Below are 18,061 nucleotides of genomic sequence, written 5' to 3'. Positions count from 1 at the left end.
GTTTCCGAGGTCGTTCTAAGTAATTATTTCTTTAGCGAAAATGCGATCCGCGACGTTGTTTACGAGTTATTGATAATACTTTTAATTTATAATAATGTTCTAAATTTATTTAGAACACAATGTAAGGGTATCCTAATATTACGTTACCACCGGGAGACGAGAGGTTCCCGAGGTCATTTCAAGTAACTTTTTCCTTTACGAAAATTCTCTCCGAGGCTTCGTTTAGGAGTTATCAACGAAAAACGGTGCGCCAATGGGAGGCGAGCGCTCGGCTGGCGCACGACGCCCGGCCCTGCTGATTGGCGCGGCCGCCCCGCGCCAGCCGAGCTCGCCTGCCATTGGCGCACCGTTTTTCGCTGATAACTCGTAAACGAAGCCGCGGATCGCAATTTCGCAAAGGAAAAAGTTGCTCCAAATGACCTCAGGAATCTTTCTCTTTCACTTGCTAACATAATTATGAGACAATTGACCGTGCCAATCATTAATTTATAATATACAGGGTGTATGTATCACCACTTGGATTTATATGATTATTATTATTATTATTATTATCATCTAATGGTTAGTAAAGCGGTTGCCACGGGAATGATTTTCGCAGAGGTTCGTGCCGATTCGAAGACGCCGCGTATTAAACGCTCGGCAAATTAAGAAGCGTAAAGCGATCTTTTCTCGCGAGACCGGGAGACGTGCGCGCGCGCGCGCGCGAGCGTGTGTGTGTCGACGCGGCAACACCGAGACAGCAAGAAACGTCGTCACGTCGTCGAGCATGCTTACAATGGAAACTACTTAACCCTCCGCTTGCCCTTGTCCTAATCTCGTTTAAACGCGCGCGAGGCCCGGCACACGTCCTCCCCCCCCCCTCCCCGCGGATCGACCGGCCTCTCGACCGGGATGAGATTCGGTTGAATCAACAAAGTGCTGCGCCACGTCGATCCGCTCAAACGACCAACTAAACTACATTCTGCCCGTGGTCGCCTTGCTACCGCAATTTTTCTCGACACACGTCCGATGTCGGAATTATATACGCCCGCTACAATTCCGCGAACCGACGTACGTTTCCTTCGTTCTCGTGCTATCCGCGAGAATAGTTCGAAAGAGAGGTTCGCCGCTTTGTTCAGGATTTACACCGATTGTGTGTCACTTGGAAGACGGCGGAGCCAATTACAGTGGGGTTGTTAACGTGGCTTTTATTTTTATTTTCAAGCTTAATTAACTTGATATTTATCGGACGAGGTTGTTTAATCTTATTTTAATTAATTTCTATTTCTATTTCTATTTCAATTCCATTTCAATTCCATTCCAATTTCATTTCAATTTCAATTTCAATTCTATTTCAATTCCATTTCAATTTCAATTCCATTTCAATTCCAATTCCATTTCAATTCCATTTCAATTCCATTTCAATTCCATTCCAATTTCAATTCCATTTCAATTCCATTTCAATTTCAATTCCATTTCAATTTCAATTCCATTTCAATTTCAATTCCATTTCAATTTCAATTCCATTTCAATTTCAATTCCATTTCAATTTCAATTCCATTTCAATTTCAATTCCATTTCAATTTCAATTCCATTTCAATTTCAATTCCATTTCAATTCCATTTCAATTTCAATTCCATTTCAATTCCATTTCAATTTCAATTCCATTTCAATTCCATTTCAATTTCAATTCCATTTCAATTTCAATTGCATTTCAATTTCAATTTCAATTCCATTTCAATTCCATTTCAATTTCAATTTCAATTCCATTTCAATTTCAATTCCATTTCAGTTCCATTTCAATCTCAATTTCAATTCCATTTCACTTTCAATTTCATATATAAGCAATAATAATAATAATAATAATAATAATCACGTAAATCCAAGTGATGACACGTGACGATCCATATAAATGATTTCAATGCTACGAACTCGTAAAAGTAAAGTGAACTCGTAAGAGCGTCGGTGAACTGGTTTCGAAGACGTCTGATCAGCGGCGTCTGGATCTCCTAGCAGCCCGAAAGGCTCCGTGCGAAACCGCGACGATCCGAGATGATCGGGTATCGAGCGGAAGCCAGCGCGGCGTCCGCTTGTAAATCCTCCGGTTGCCAATGATCGGCACCTGGCTCCCGTCGTAATAAACTCGAGCAACCGATAATGCCGTCGCGACGAATAATGCCGTCGCCGACGACCGGCGACGACGCGACTCAGACGACGACACCACTACCACGACGACGACGACGACGACTACGTAGCCTGCCTCGGTCCCGTTGCGATTTATCGTCTCTGACGGCGGGCGAAATTGGGACACCGACCAACCGGGACACGCCCGGCATTGTTGCCATTGCTTTTAAGCTCCTCTCGGTGCGTTCATCCGCTTTTCATCCGCGCTCCCCCTCTCCCCTCCCCGTGTTTGTGGATCGTCGAGATAGAGAGATAGCGAGAGAGAGAGAGAGAATCTTCTTCAGTTTTGTAGCTCTCTGCTCGGGAGTTTCGAAAAAATGATATTTCGCCTCGGTCCGGATTAATCCTTCATTGCGACCCGAGATGCGAACGGCGTCTCGAGAGTTTTTGCATCTTTCCGTTTTGCGACGTGGTGCTCCCGTCGATCCTGAACTTCGCGGCTATGTTAGAACGTCGATCGTTAGCATCGAGCGAGGATGATTATTATAATAGCTGTTTATTTTAAGTGGATTGAATTGAATAGAAATGAATTTGTTTTGATTCAATTTAATTCAATTCATTTTTATTGAATTCGACTGAATTAGACTCAGCTGGATTGAATTGAATTGTAATTGAATCGAATTGAATCGAAATGAATCGAATTGAATCGAATTGAATCGAATTGAATCAACTCAAATTGAATCGAATTGAACCGAATTGAATCGAATCGGATTGAAACGAATTGAATCGAATGGAATCAAATTGAATTGAATTTTGAATCGAATCGAATTGAACGGAATCGAATCGAATTGAATCGAATTGAATCAAATTGAAACGAAGCAAATCGAACCGAATTGAATCGGATCGAATCAAATTGAACTGATTAATAATCAAATTGACTAGATTCAGCTACATTGAATTGAATTGTAATTGAATCGAATCGAAATGAATCGAATTGAATCGAATTGAATCGAAATGAATCGAATTGAATCAACCCAAATTGAATCGAATTGAACCGAATTGAATCGAATCAAATTGAATCGAAGCAAATCGAATTGAATCAAGTTGAATCGAAGCAAATCGAATCAAATCGAATCGAATCAAATCGAATCGAATCGAATCAAATCGAATCGAATCAAATTGAATCGAACCAAATCGAATTGAATCACATTGAATCGAATCAAATCGAATTGAATCGAATCAAATCGGATGGCATCAAATTGAATCGAACCAAATCGAATCGAATCGAATTGATTGAAATTTAATGGAATCGAATCGAATCGAATCAAATTGCATCGAATGGAAATATACAAGCATCGAATACAAACAAAAAACAGGCGCATTATAGAACGGGAATCGAGCTGGCAAAAAATTGAAAATCGCTGAAATCCGATCGGCGCGCAGTAGCGTCTTCCGATAAAATCAAACAAAATAAACATATAAATATATAAATAAATAAATAAATAAAATCGTTACCAAATCCGTCCGTGCCCCGCCGCAACCGAACCGGCCCCCAACACCGTCGGAACCTACCCTACGGCTACCCGCCGTAGGGTCGACAAATTCCTTGGTTCTTCTCCGATTGGCTGTCATAGAAAGTTAGTAGAGCATGCGAAGCGCGCGCGCGAGAGAGAGAGAGAGAGAGAGATCCTGGGGCGGTAATCGAGCCGCTCCTAACAGGGGGTAGCGTTGTCTATCCGAAGTTCGCGCCGTGGAAGGTGACCCCTGTGCAGGTCGCCGTGGCGGCGGCGGCGGCACGGTCGACCGATAATTAACTGTAACGACGGGGTTTCGTTCGCGCGGAGTCGCGGCGCGGCGTCGCGGTAACCGTTTAACCGGAACCCGTATTTAGTCGGTTCCGAGGCAGGTCCGAGGAGCTGCATCCGAGCGCTTCCAATAGGACGCCTAATTATTTGAATCGTGTTCGTGCACCTTCCATTATGCGCTCTCTAGAATTTTATCTAACGGCTGGTATATTGGGAAAATTCTGAATTATGGTGGAATCATTTTATTTATGAATCAGTATTTGCGAATGAGGATAATTTTGTCGTGAATTTAAATGCAATTAAGATTATTAGTGCGTTGGTAATATTGTTTTTATGAACTAATTTTATTTAAGGATTGGTAATCGAAAATAGTTCTTCCGAGTTATCGTATAATAATTTTATTTATGAATTAGTATTTATGAATGAAGATAATTTTGCCATGAATTTAAATACAACAATATTTATATTATATATATTGTTGTATTTAAATTATATTATTATATTACATTATATATTATTATATATTATATTATATGTATTTATACAATTAGAATGTATAAAATCATTCATAAATTATATATATTATAATATAATAATTATATATAGATGTATATATATATATAAATTATCATTAATAATTATCATTAATATTGTTGTACTTAAATTCATGACAAAATTATCCTCATTCATAAATTATATATATTATAATAATAATTATATATAAAATTATCATTAATAATATATATATATATATATATATATATATATATATATTTATTTATTTATTATTGGTGCACTAGTAACATTATTTTTATGAACAAGAATTTTCAAGCCCGGGCCGCATCGGAGCGCTTCCAATAGTACGCCTAATTGTTTTAATCGTGTTTGCTCCTTCCATTATGCGCTCTCCGGTTGTTTCTGCGGCGGGCCGGGTCGGGCCGGGCCGGGAGGCGCCGTTAAAAGCGACGGGAAAATCGAGGACCGCGAAGCCAAGCGCCGTTCGCATAATTACGCGACGCGTAACGTTTCGTCGTATCGATAACAGGCCGATAAACATTGGGACAAAGCCGCCGCCCCCCACCCCCCACCCTGCCGCATCGAGAGACACCGAAATCCCGGTGAAAATACGATATATCGTTGCCACCGCAAGCGAATATCAATTGCCCGTTGTTTTCCGTGGAATTACACCGACGAGAGGATTTGATTTCGGCTTTGTGACGGCGCGCGATCTATATTCGCCCGCGAACCTAAATTCGTCGTAATTATTTTTAGAAACGCGCGCGCGTTTCGCACGCGATATTTTATCGATCGGTTTTTGCGAACGTTCTTTTTTTGTTTTTCTGTTTTCTTTTTCTTTTTTTTTCGCGCGCGTCGACGCGCGAGAATTTTATTCGCGGCGCCGCCACTTGAAAATAATTGCACCGGCGCACTCAGGGGAAACAATTTATTATTTATTCGCGACGCTGGGTTAAATTGTTTAGAATAATTTTCGAATAATCTTATAATCATTTGGAGAACAATTGTCACGTGTCAACGCGGAAGCTATTTTTATTGACGAATTAGCAGTTAAGAATTAATTTCGCCGTGAATTACATATTATTATTATTATTATTATTACAATATCGTACGCCGAATGAACAATTTTCATTGGATTATTATTATTATTATTATTATTACACATTATACATTATTATTACATATTATTATTATTACAATATCGTACGCCGAATGAACAATTTTCATTGGATTATTATTATTATTATTATTATTATTATTATTATTATTACACATTACATTATTATTACAATATAATACGCCGAATGAACAATTTTCATTGGATTATTATTATTATTATTATTACACATTACATTATTATTACAATATAATACGCCGAATGAACAATTTTCATTGGATTATTATTATTATTATTATTATCATTATTACACATTACATTATTATTACATATTATTATTATTATTACAATATAATACGCCGAATGAACAATTTTCATTGGATTATTATTATTATTATTACACATTACATTATTATTACATATTATTATCATTACAATATAATACGCCGAATGAACAATTTTCATTGGATTATTATTATTACTATTATTACAGATTACATTATTATTACATATTATTATTATTACGGTATCGTACGCCGAATGAACAATTTTCATTGGATTTTTCGAGGGTGGTTCTCGCGACCGTCAGCGTCGAACAATGATTTTACGATACGATGAAAATGTCGTACAAATGAATGAAACCGGAGGTTCCCGTATTTTCGTAGCTCGCGTAATGAAGGGGTTTGCTAGCATGTCAGCCAGAAGAGGTTGTAGACAGCGTCGCCGATGTAAACACTCGGATACCAGGCTTTCCCGAACGAGTTACCCTAAGTGGCTGAACTTTGCGAAGACGGGGTCTGAAACGCGATTAATTTGCGAGCACGTCTTCCTCAAACTCTTAATTGATTTTGGCAGCGACGCCGAAACGAAAACCGGCGAGCCCCTGTCCTATAGTTTGCACCCTAAATAAATTTCGTCCCCGGCGACTCTCCGCCGAAAATTTCTCACCGTAATCATCGCCGCGGAATCTAGTTAACCCGCCGCCTACGAACTTTCGCGTTCCCGCTGATATTCGTCGTCGAATTCTTCTCGAACGAATTCTTCCCCGATCGCAATTTTTTAAACATCGAGTTTTTCGCTCGGACGTTTCTTATTTGTTTAATGTTTATTTCTCCGGCAAACCGTAATTTTCGAAAATGTTTGAGTCATTTTTTCGAGCAAGATTTATTTTCTAACAAGAACAAAATTTTGTCGAAGCATTTTCTATTTCGATAAATATTATTTCTCTCAATAAGATGCAATCCGCGGCTTCGTCGAAATATAAACGAATTTCGTAATGTTAAAATTGTTGAAACTGAGCGGTTCCCGAGGTTATTTGCAATAACTTTTTCCTTTACCAAATTTTTCTCCGAGGCTTCGTTTAGGAGTTATTAACGAAAGGTAGTGCGCCAATGAGAGGCGAGCGCTCAGCTGACGCGCGGCGACCGAGCCAACGAGCGCGCGAAACCCGGCTCCGCTGATTGGCTCGACCGCCGCGCGCCAACCGAGCTCGCCTCTTACTGGTGCACTGATTTTCGTTAATAACTCCTAAACGAAGCCTCGGAGAAAATTTTTGTAAAGGAAAAAGTTACTTCAAACGACCTCAGGAATCCCATATCGATGTATTTTTTTATGTTTTACACTGCTCGAAAAATTTACAGCATAGATAAATTGTGGACAGAAATTGACCAAATTTAACCGTCGATAACTCCGCGACAAATCGTCGCAGAACGATGTTATTTTTTTCAAATTGAAGCTCGAAACCTCTACTTTAAGATAATATTTCTGGATTTTAGATTTGATGCACCCGCGCCACTGTAACCCTTTAAATGCGAGGCCATGTTTGCCATATCGAAGATTGCCGAGTTGGACAAAATGTACGAACCTTGTAAAATCGCGCGTGTGTATATTTGTACCTGTTTGTATCTGTGTGTGTGTAAATTTCAGTAACGCGTGTTTCCTCCGCGCGGCTCTACAACTGCTCGAAGCCGATGCCCCGTGTGAACGCAAGCTCTGATTTCGTGCCAAAAACGCAAGGCTGGCTTCCAAGGGCTGTAACTCTGCGAAAAAAAATCGCAGCCAGGTTCTGTTTGTTTTAAATTAAAGGGGAACGATCGATCTATGATCCACCGCAAGCGGCATCCCCGAAGAAAATTCTACGAAGTCCGTGCGTTTGGTCGAACTTGACGATTTCCAATACGACAAACATGGCCCCGCATTTAAAGGGTCACGGGAGCGACGATGCGTCGAATTTAGAATCCGGGAACAGCATCTTGAAGCAGAGATTTCAAGCTTCAATTCGGGAGAAAATTCATCGTCCTACGATGACTTCTCGCGGAGTTATCGTCGCTCGAAGTCGGCCAATTTTTATCCGGAATTATCGAGACTCGGCAACGCGGCGCGCTTTCTTCGACGGTGAAATAAATTAGGCGAACGACGGCCACTCGAAACGGCGCGCGCTGAAAAAAAAGGTCGAAACAACTCGCGTCGAATCCGGGGAATTTCGGTTCGTTGGCGCGTGTCGACCCGGAAACGTGATCGATCTTCGACGCGCGGCGCTCGCGTATCGAACTTGGTCGCTTTCTTCGCGCGGCGGAAAGCAGGCTGCCGGAGAAATAGACCGAGTTACGATTCGCCGCTTCCTCCCCCCCCCCTCTCCCGGCCCGGGAAACTTACCAGAAAACGAGGAAAGTTGCGTTCGCTCGTGACTAGCGCGCTCGCATCGAGCGCTCGCGCCCCGGAGAACCGAACGGCGGAGAAAAAGTAGTTCGCGACAGAATAGAAACTTTTTCATTCCGGCAATCGATGCACCCGGATAGTTACATTTATACAGGCCGTTGCAGAGCAAGCTTGTGAAAAACTTGCGGGCGCGGCGGGTTCGCGAGAAACCGGCGATTCGCCTAGGGGGGGGGAGCGCCGGCTCGCCGCGTGGAAAATTATTTTAAAATTTATAATAATAATATTATAATAGTATTAAAATAATATTAAAATAATATTATAATATTAAAATAATATTAAAATAATATTATAATATTATAATAATATTATAATATTAAAATAATATTAAAATAATATTATAATATTAAAATAATATTATAATAATAATAAGTCCGCGCGTTTGGCAGAATTTGACGATTTTCGATACGAGAAAACGTGGCGTCGTATTGGAAGGGTTACAGACGCGACGATGCTAAGAACTCGGAATCTGCGAAGGGCGGTTTAAAGCACAGATTTTAAGCTTTAATTTAAGAGCAAAGTCATCGTTCTACGATGATTTCTCGCGGAGTTATCGTCGGTTAAAGTCGTCCGAAGATCCTACGATATGTTTGCGTCGAATAAGTTATTTTTATTATATACTATATATTGTTATATTTATATTAATATATATATATATATATATATATATATATATATATATATATATATATTATTGTAACATTATATTGTTATATACGTATATTATTGTATATTGTTATAATATTATATATATTATTATATAGCAATTAATTAAATAAATAAAAACTATTTGAAAAGTATGTATAATATATATTATATTATATTATGTTATATTACATTATATATTATTCTATATTCTATTATACGTACTTTAAATAGTTTTTATTTATGTAGTTTGAGTTTATAATTTTGAGTTTTATATATACTTTATAATTTTGTTTTTCGATCTACTTTTTTTAAAGGAATTTAATTATTATCATTACGACTATTATTATTATTGTTGTTGTTGTTGTTATTATTATTGTCGTTGTTATTATTGTTATTATTATTATTATTATTATTATTATTACTACCGTTATTATTAGTAGCAGCATCACGTCGAATATTTCTAGAAAAAGTGACACGGCATCCGGCCGGTCGCTTGATTAAAATTTAACGAAATGAGTATTTAATTAGAGCTAAACGGACGAAGTTCGCGAAAGAAACTGCGACACACTTTTTCCTCCGGGGGGGATTTTCATTCGAAACGTATGAAAAAATCTGTTCCGGTCCGCGTCCGCCGGATTCCGCGGACGAACGGGAACCTTCGGTAGAACGAGGAAAAGCCGTCGTCGATGCTCTCTCGCTGGGGACGGTTCGATCGGAATGATAATGAGATTCTCGAGGCGATCTCGAGGTTAAAAGAGCGCACGGCAATTAGAAAGAGAGAAGCTCGTTACACGAAACACAGGGGGCGGTGCCGAACGAACACCGCCGCGAGAGAGACCGCCCGCCGGCCACCGCACCATTCGAAAAACTAGGCCGGTCAATATTAACTCCGCTGATTTGTTGCTTTGTCCCTTTGTGAGCCGCCCTCTCGCCACTCATCCTTCGTTAGGGATGTCTATAACGACGACAATGGGTCCGCCGCGCGGATCGACCGCGCGGAATCCATTTAACGAGTCGAAATGAATGTTCGCGTCGCGCCGCGCCGAGAGGATGTACTCTCTAAGTACGACGACGTTTACCAGACACGCTAATTTCCTGGCGAACGTGTGTCCCTCTAATCTCCCTTCGGGATCTCCTCTGATTCCCTTTCGATCCGCCCGCAAAATCTACAGAGTTTTCCATAATTACGTTAACAAGTGGTCGGAAAAGATTCCCGAGGCAATTTCAAGCAACTTTTTCCTTTGCGAAAATGCGATCCGAGGTTTCGTTTCGGAGTTATTAGTGAAAAACGGTGCGCCAATGGCCGGCGAGCTACGCGAGCGGCGCGAGGCGGCCGAGCCAATCGGCGGAGCCGGGCGTCGCGCGCCAGTGTCAGAGCGCTCGCCTCTCATTGGCGCACCGTCTTTCGTTAATAACTCCTAAACGAAGCCTCGGAGGAAAATTTTGTAAAGGAAAAAGTTACTGCAAATGACCTCAGGAATCTGTCATTTCTCGCAGATGCCATAATTTTGGGACAGCTAGCCGATACAGCCGCGTAGAGTTCAGCTAGCGACTTGAGTTCGTCCGACGCATATTGCGTTTCATTTACGTCATTTTCACTACATGGAGCGATGGATAAAAAAAAGAAGGACAAGATCCAATTTAAAAATATTAATTCCACTTCAATGTCTCCCCCCACCACTGCGCCTACGTGGCCGCGTATTCTGCCCGAAGGGTTCGCGGCCAAATGGAAAACCCGATTCTACAAATGCCCGCTAATGAACGACGGTGTTGCCGGATCCGGCGATGCTGTTCGATTAATTTGCGCGAACGGCGAGCCTTTGTTTAATTTGTACATATTCGCATATCGAACGAGGTTAACGCCGTTTCACTCGTGAATAATGAATTTACGTTCGATCTGTTTGAAATTTCCATAGGATCAGCTCTTCGGAGAGATTGCACTTCTAATTGCATTCGTTCTGGCACGCGGATTAACGCAGCGCGATGCCAAAACGGCAACACCGTATAATCTATTATCCGCGATGCAAATGCCGCGTTCCTCAGACAGTTCCATTCGTTTCGAGCACTTTGGAAAATCGTTGACAATGCTTAAGAATTATGTTCAGTCAAAGTATAGGAAAACTGATTATTTTTTGCAAATATTATATTCAGACAAATCGGACCGTTTGGAACAATTTGGAAACTTTGCTTAATTTTTCATAATGTTATTTGACTGGAAAATGTGGAAATTGAATGACGATTTGTCAGGAATCGCTCAGAAAATTGTTGAAAATTATTAAGAATTATGTTCAGTCGAAATGTATGAAAGTCCTCGAAGCGCGAACGTGTGAGAAATTATTTAAATATTTTTTAAACATTTTAAGTGTTTTTTAAGTATTGTAAATACTTTTTAAATTTGTTTTAAATACTTTAAATACACTTTTTAAATGTGTTTTGAATATTTTGAATACTTTTTAAATGTGTTTTAAATATTTTAGATACTTTTTAAATATGTTGTAAATATTTTAGATACATTTTAGGTATGTTTTAAATATTTTAAATACTTTTAAATATGTTTTGAATATTTTAGATACTTTTTAAATACTTTTTATAATATAATATAATATAATATAATAATATAATATAATAATATAATATAATATAATATAAAATATTTTTTAAATACTTCAAATACTTTTTAAATATTTTTTAAATATTTCAAATACCTTTTGAATATATTTTCAATATTTTAAGTATTCTAATCATTTCAATATTATCTTCTTATCTAAATTTATTTAAATTTATTTAAATTAACGTTCGCTCAACTTAATAACATCAATTTCAATATATTCAGATACGATCCAAATATTTTGCAAGGGAAAAATATTTCCGTGGCACAAGATCGCGTTGACGATTGACGGCGGAGGAAACGCGACGCGGCCGAGCGCGCGTCCCAATTTTCAGCGACTTCCCGTGGTGGTCCGCGTTGGCAAGTTTCGCAGGGGGGCGTCGTCGCGGCGCCAACAACGGGGTCGACGAAGGAGAAGGAGAGACAGACGGGTCCGGCGAAATGTCGGCCGTGGAACGGGCGCGGAATTCGAGCGAGCGGCGCACCGCGAATTGCCGCCGGATTGGAACGTGCTTACGCACGTAATTCGTTATTGCGGCCAGAAATACGGTGGCCGCGGGAAACGGCGGCGGTTCCGTCGATTTGACGTCGAGGCACGTCGCGGACGGGGACGCCTATGCGGACGCCTATGCCGGGCCGACGGGCGCGGTTGCCGCAACCCTGCCACCGATCGATCGACGTATCAATCCGTCGAACGCAGAACGTTATTTCGACGAGCGTGATTTTTTTTGCAACGTAATTTTTTTTCGTAATTTTTTCAGACTCGGGAAAGGAGAGCAGCGATTTTCAGAATAATATTATTAATTAATAAAAGTATAAATATGATAAATATAAAAGTAATATTATTAATTAATTAAAGTAATTGTTTTGTCAAGTGGACCGTAAGAAAAAATTGGAAAAATTTTGTTTCGCGTTTTAGGCAAAAATTTGTGAAAGAACGAGTTTACAGAGCATCGCAAAAATTTAAGGATATTGTTATTCAGATATGTAACAACAATGAGAATATTGTTATTCAGATATATAACAACGATAAGAATATTATTGCGATTTTCGATTCGTTGGAAAGCGATCGAATCGAAGTGGAATTAATATTGTCGGTGGAAACGTTGACTCGAACTACTGATCAGTATGAATATAGTAATAATAGTAGTATAATATCATATAGTATAATAGTAATAATATCAAATTATTATAATATTATTATTATTATATATATTATTATTATTATTATTATTATTATTATTATAATATTAAAACATTATTTTCGTAGTGGAAAATTAAAACAATTTCAAAATCTGTATTTGGAAAGTGGTTGAATCAGTAGAATTAAAAATGTCTGAGAAAACATTGACTCGAACTCCTAGTTGTTAGAAATACAATAATTTGAGATCTAGCCACCGTTTCAGTAATTTTAGAACATTATTTTCGTGATAGTAAATTAAAACATTTGTAAAGTCTGCGTTTGAAAATTGATTGAATCGGTGAAATTAATAATGTCTGACAAAACACTGACTCGAACTCCCAGTCGCTCCAAACATAATAACATTGTTTTAGCAATTTCAGAAGGTTATGATCGCGACGCTAAATTGCAAAAAAATTGTAAACTACGCCTTTATAGAAATGAATAATGTCCGACCAAACATCGACTCGAACTCCTAGTCGCTCCAAACATAATAACGTAAGATCCTGCCATCGTTTCAGCAATTTCAGAAGGTTATGTTCGCGACGATAAATTGCAAAAAATTGTAAACTACGCCTTTATAGAAATGAATAATGTCCGACCAAACATCGACTCGAACTCCTAGTCGCTCCAAACATAATAACGTAAGATCCTGCCATCGTTTCAGCAATTTCAGAAGGTTATGTTCGCGACGTTAAATTGCAAAAACATCGACTCGAACATACCGAGAAACTAAAAAAAACCCAACACCGTAAAAACGTGGCAGCCAGATGCAACATCAATGTTACAACATTCCGACAAATATCCACAAATTGTAAAGCCCGCGTTTGCAACCGGAGTACCGCACAGAATACGCGGAATGTCCGCGTATAGGCATTGACTGGAACCACCGCGGCTTAATTCCCGTGACAAAAGCGCCGGATCGAGAAATATTTGCACGGGACGAGGTCTATTCAGCTTCGGCCAGATTTCCGAAACAGTCGACGATGTGCCGTGGAACGAACGAATAACACTCGACGCGCATAGAAACGCGTCCCGCTGAATTATTGACTCGCGCCGCCGTCGATCGTCGAATTAAAGATTCAGACGCGATTTAGCTTGTCGGCTGGCGCGCGGCGATCGCAGCGCCGCGCGACGGCGACAGGATACACTTGAGCCTGGTAATCCGGTAAATTGGATCGGAATCCCGCGGAAGCTGCCGCGGGGCGCGCGGCACACTCGAGAAAATAAAACGGCCGAGAGATGGCGCTGAAAAGAACCGATTTCTACTTACAATCGAGACCGGGGATTTATCGAACGGTATTCGAACACAGTTTTAACTACACCGTCTACCCGGTCTGTTGCTATTAACCTGTCGCAGTCGGAGCTGTGTATTTTCGCTCGAAATAATCCGAAGCAGGATTTTTCATCCGCGGTGATTCTGTTTTATATATAATGTGTATTAATACAAACGGAATTGAATTTTGCAACTGTCGTACGACAGTTGCAAAGCTTTCCTTTCCGGTTTTCGTTGAATATGAACAAATATGAACGAATGTAACAGAACCTATGACCATAACCTTGACATGAACGAATATAAATGGTGAGAAATATAAATATATAAACAAATTTATTACCGTCCGGGGAGGAGGATGGGCTTTGTGCTCGACTCGGTTGAATTGGACGACGGCTTTCATTCTCCGCGGGTAAAAATACATGGAGATATTCTTTTTATGATTACAGGCGATGGCGGCGGAACCGGCGGAGATGGCGATCCCATGGTGGGCGGCGGGAATTCCGAGAAGAAGACGGGATACGAGACCAATCTCTTCCTCTACAGTGTAAGTGGCTCTGCTCTCTCTCTCTCTCTCTCTCTCTCTCTCTCTCTCTCTCTCTCTCTCTCTCTCTCCCTCTCTCTCTCTCTCTCTCTCTGCTCCCTAGCTCTCTCTCTCTCTCCCTCTTTGCGGTCGACTGGCGCGCGGCGGCCGAGCTAACTAGCGCGCGGAGCCCGGTTCCGCTGATTGGCTCGGCCGCCTCGCGCCGCTTGCCGAGCTCGCCGCTCATTGGCGCATTGTTTTTCGTTAATAACTCGTAAACGAAGCGTCGGAGACAATTTTTGTAAAGGAAAAAGTTGCTTCGAATGACCTCAGAAACTCTCTCTCTCTCTCTCTCTCTGCTCCCTAGCTCTCTCCTACTCTCTCTCTCTCTCTCTCTCTCTCTCTCTCTCTCTCCCTCTCCCTCTTTGCTCCCTAGCTCTCTCTCTCTCTCTCCCTCTCGGCTTCCTAGCTCTCTCTCTCTCTCTCACTGGAATATTCTGCTCGCTAACCGTGTTTACCGCGTAACGATGCATACTTATTCGACGAACGTGGACGATCTCCATCAAAATCATTCGCGTATTGTGTCTGGAACTGTATTCTGCGCGCAGGGCTCTGCGAGTAGATGTACCCATTATGGAACACCGCGTCGAATGCGGAGCCCTTCTTGAAACGCAACGTAGCGCAACAAAATAATGAATAGTAAATAATTCGATAAGAAATAGATAGAGCATACGAATGTGAATTTAAAAATTCCATTTGTTAATTTCAAAGAATTTAAGTGCTTGGAATTAACGATTTTAATAAAAATAAAATATCGAAAAGTTTTGAATTGTTATTTTGCATAAAAATTTGCGCTATGATTGTAGCCCGTGTGTCTAATTAACTATGTATCAATATACTGATATTATTCTATTATACTATATTATAGTATATAACGTATATATTATATATAATATATTATTAATATTATAATATAATAATATATATTATATATAATATATTATTAATATTATAACATAATAATATATATTATATACAATATATTATATAGTATAATTATAATACACTATATTTTCATACTACATATTATATGCTATAAATTATATTATTATATTACATAGTATAATTATAGTATACTATAAAAATTGATCGTTAAAAAAATTCGAGACTCGAAAGCGTGTAGGACTCGCCGATGAAATTTTTGGTGACGCGGTTCGACGAGAGGAGACAACGTCGTTCGACGAGAAACGTCTCGACGACACGCAAACTCCGCAAACGGCTCCTCGTCGGCGAAAGAAAAACTGCCGACGAAGGACAGCGTTCCGAACAATAAAAGAGATGCACAACCGCAGTAGAATCCATTCGCGGGTTGCTTGTTCGTTGAACGACAATTAAGCGAATTGCACACTCGAGAGAATTCAACCCTGTCTCCCCTTCTCGCCGTACCCCCGCCGGAACCCCCCGCGAGCCCCGCCGTCCTCCGACCTCTCACTTTCGCGTTTTAATGAAGGACCCTTCTTCCGAGAAAAGGGGCGGCCTAGCCTCCTCCTCCTCCTCCTCCTACTCCTCATCCTACGACGACGAAACGTCCCAGTTTTTCTTATCCGTTCACCATTTACCCGCCGCGTTATGGGGCGGATCGCACCCCGAACGCGGCACAAAAGTCATTTTAGAAAAGCGTGCTTGTAGTAAAAGACGTTCTTATCAATATAGTTATACCAATCGAATTTATCAGTATAGTATGTATAATATAGTATAGCATAATTATACTATATAATATAGTAATATAATTTGTAGTATATAATATATAGTATAAAGATATAGTACATTATATAATTATACTATATAATATAATATGTAGTATAAAAATATAGTGTACTATAATTATACTATATAATATAATAATATAATTTATTGTATATAATATATAGCGCACTATAAATATACTATATAATATAATCATATAATTTATAGTATAAAAATATAGTGTATTATAATTATACTACATAATATAATAATATAATAATATAATTTATAGTATATAATATATAGCGTGCTATAATTATACTACATAATATATCAATATAATATGTAGTATAAAAATATAGTATATTATAATTATACTGTATAATATATTATATATATAATGTAATTATTATAATATATAGTATACTATAATTATACTATATAATATAATAATATAATTACACTATATAATATAATAATATATAATATACAGTATATAATATATAACATAAAAATATAGCATACTATAATTATACTATTTCTATTAACACAACAATTTTGTGTCAACTTCCAAAAACTCCGTCCTCCCTTAGCACCGGCGCAGCAACAAATCACATAGGCATAAAACCAGCACAAGGGAAATTCACGGTAAACCGTAATTCGGCATTTCCGGGAGAAATTACTACATACTAAAATTAATCAATAAACACGTGCCGCCGAGCTAGATTAAAATGCATTGACCAATTTTCTACATTTTCTAGTAATTTCTCCTTTCTGAAACAACGTCGAACAGTATCATTTTCCGAAGATTTCCGAGTCCGTAGCTTCGGAAAAGTTCCAGAAGACTGTCATTCGAGGCGCGGAAATTCAGCCGGGCGAAAATAATCGGAAATAGAAGACCGAATCCTTTCGGGACGCTGGAGAGAATTTTCGAAACGGCAGGGGTCCGCGGTGACGTCACGGCGACGGTGCTTCTTTTTAATTCGTTCGCCCCCTCGGTCTAATCCTTTCCCTCTGAATGCCGGACGGACTTTGACGAGGAAAATAGTTTCCGCCTTGAACACGGCGCTTATCAGACGCGACTGAAACGCGAGGAGCGCCGGGACGTGGGCGGCAGTGCCGCGCCACGGAGCCGTGGAATTCGATTAAAGCCACGGTCAAAGTCCCACGAAATTTCAACGAAACTTCCGTGGCCCGCCGCGGCCGAATTAATTTTCCAAGTTAATTGACGCGATTAACCGGTGTCCCCTAATGCCGGCGCATTGTCGTCCCCGACATCTTCGAGCGACCCTGTTTGCAGAAACCTTTTCAATCTATTCGAATCTTCCCGCCGAGAAATCTAGGCGGAGTTCGTAAATCGATTCGCGAAATTGCACAGCTGAATTATTATAATTGGATTAATTATTATAATCATTGTAATTGGATTAATTGTTATAATCATTAAAATTGGATTAATTGTTATAATCATTATTATTGGATTAATTATTATAATTATTATAATTGTTATGATTGTTATGATTATTATATTTAATTAAATTATATATAATTATTACAATTATTACAATTATTATAATTCAACTAATTGGGCGATCACGCGAATGCATACTTTTTTAAAGAAACAGATAGACCAACGAGTTTTGTAAAATCCCAATGAATACAGAATATCGCAAAAGCACTCGCAATCGGAAACAAGGGGTTCCTGAGGACATTTGAAGCAACTTTTTCCTTTACAAAAACGTTCTCCGAGGCTTCGTTTACGAGTTATTAACAAAAAACGGTGCGCCAATGAGCGGCAAGCTCGGCGAGCCACGCAAGGCGGCCGAGCCA

The 18,061-nt window shown here is 39.4% G+C and overlaps 1 protein-coding gene across 7 annotated transcripts in view; it reads left to right on the top strand.

The window, feature by feature from the left end:
* Window positions 1–18,061, top strand: part of kcc (solute carrier family 12 member kcc) — a 275,901-nt gene that overhangs the window by 233,374 nt on the left and 24,466 nt on the right. For all 7 annotated transcript variants that reach the window (XM_033472197.2, XM_033472195.2, XM_033472194.2 and 4 more), the window contains one exon: window positions 14,415–14,512. In XM_033472197.2, the coding sequence (XP_033328088.1) occupies window positions 14,415–14,512 (98 nt within the window). The remainder of the gene's footprint in view (window positions 1–14,414; window positions 14,513–18,061) is intronic.

The sequence above is a fragment of the Megalopta genalis genome, unplaced genomic scaffold (assembly GCF_051020955.1).
Source record: "Megalopta genalis isolate 19385.01 unplaced genomic scaffold, iyMegGena1_principal scaffold0037, whole genome shotgun sequence".
Lineage (NCBI taxonomy): Eukaryota > Metazoa > Arthropoda > Insecta > Hymenoptera > Halictidae > Megalopta > Megalopta genalis.
Note: the sequence above shows the minus strand (reverse complement) of the source record. Positions and strands in the feature narration are given on the sequence as shown.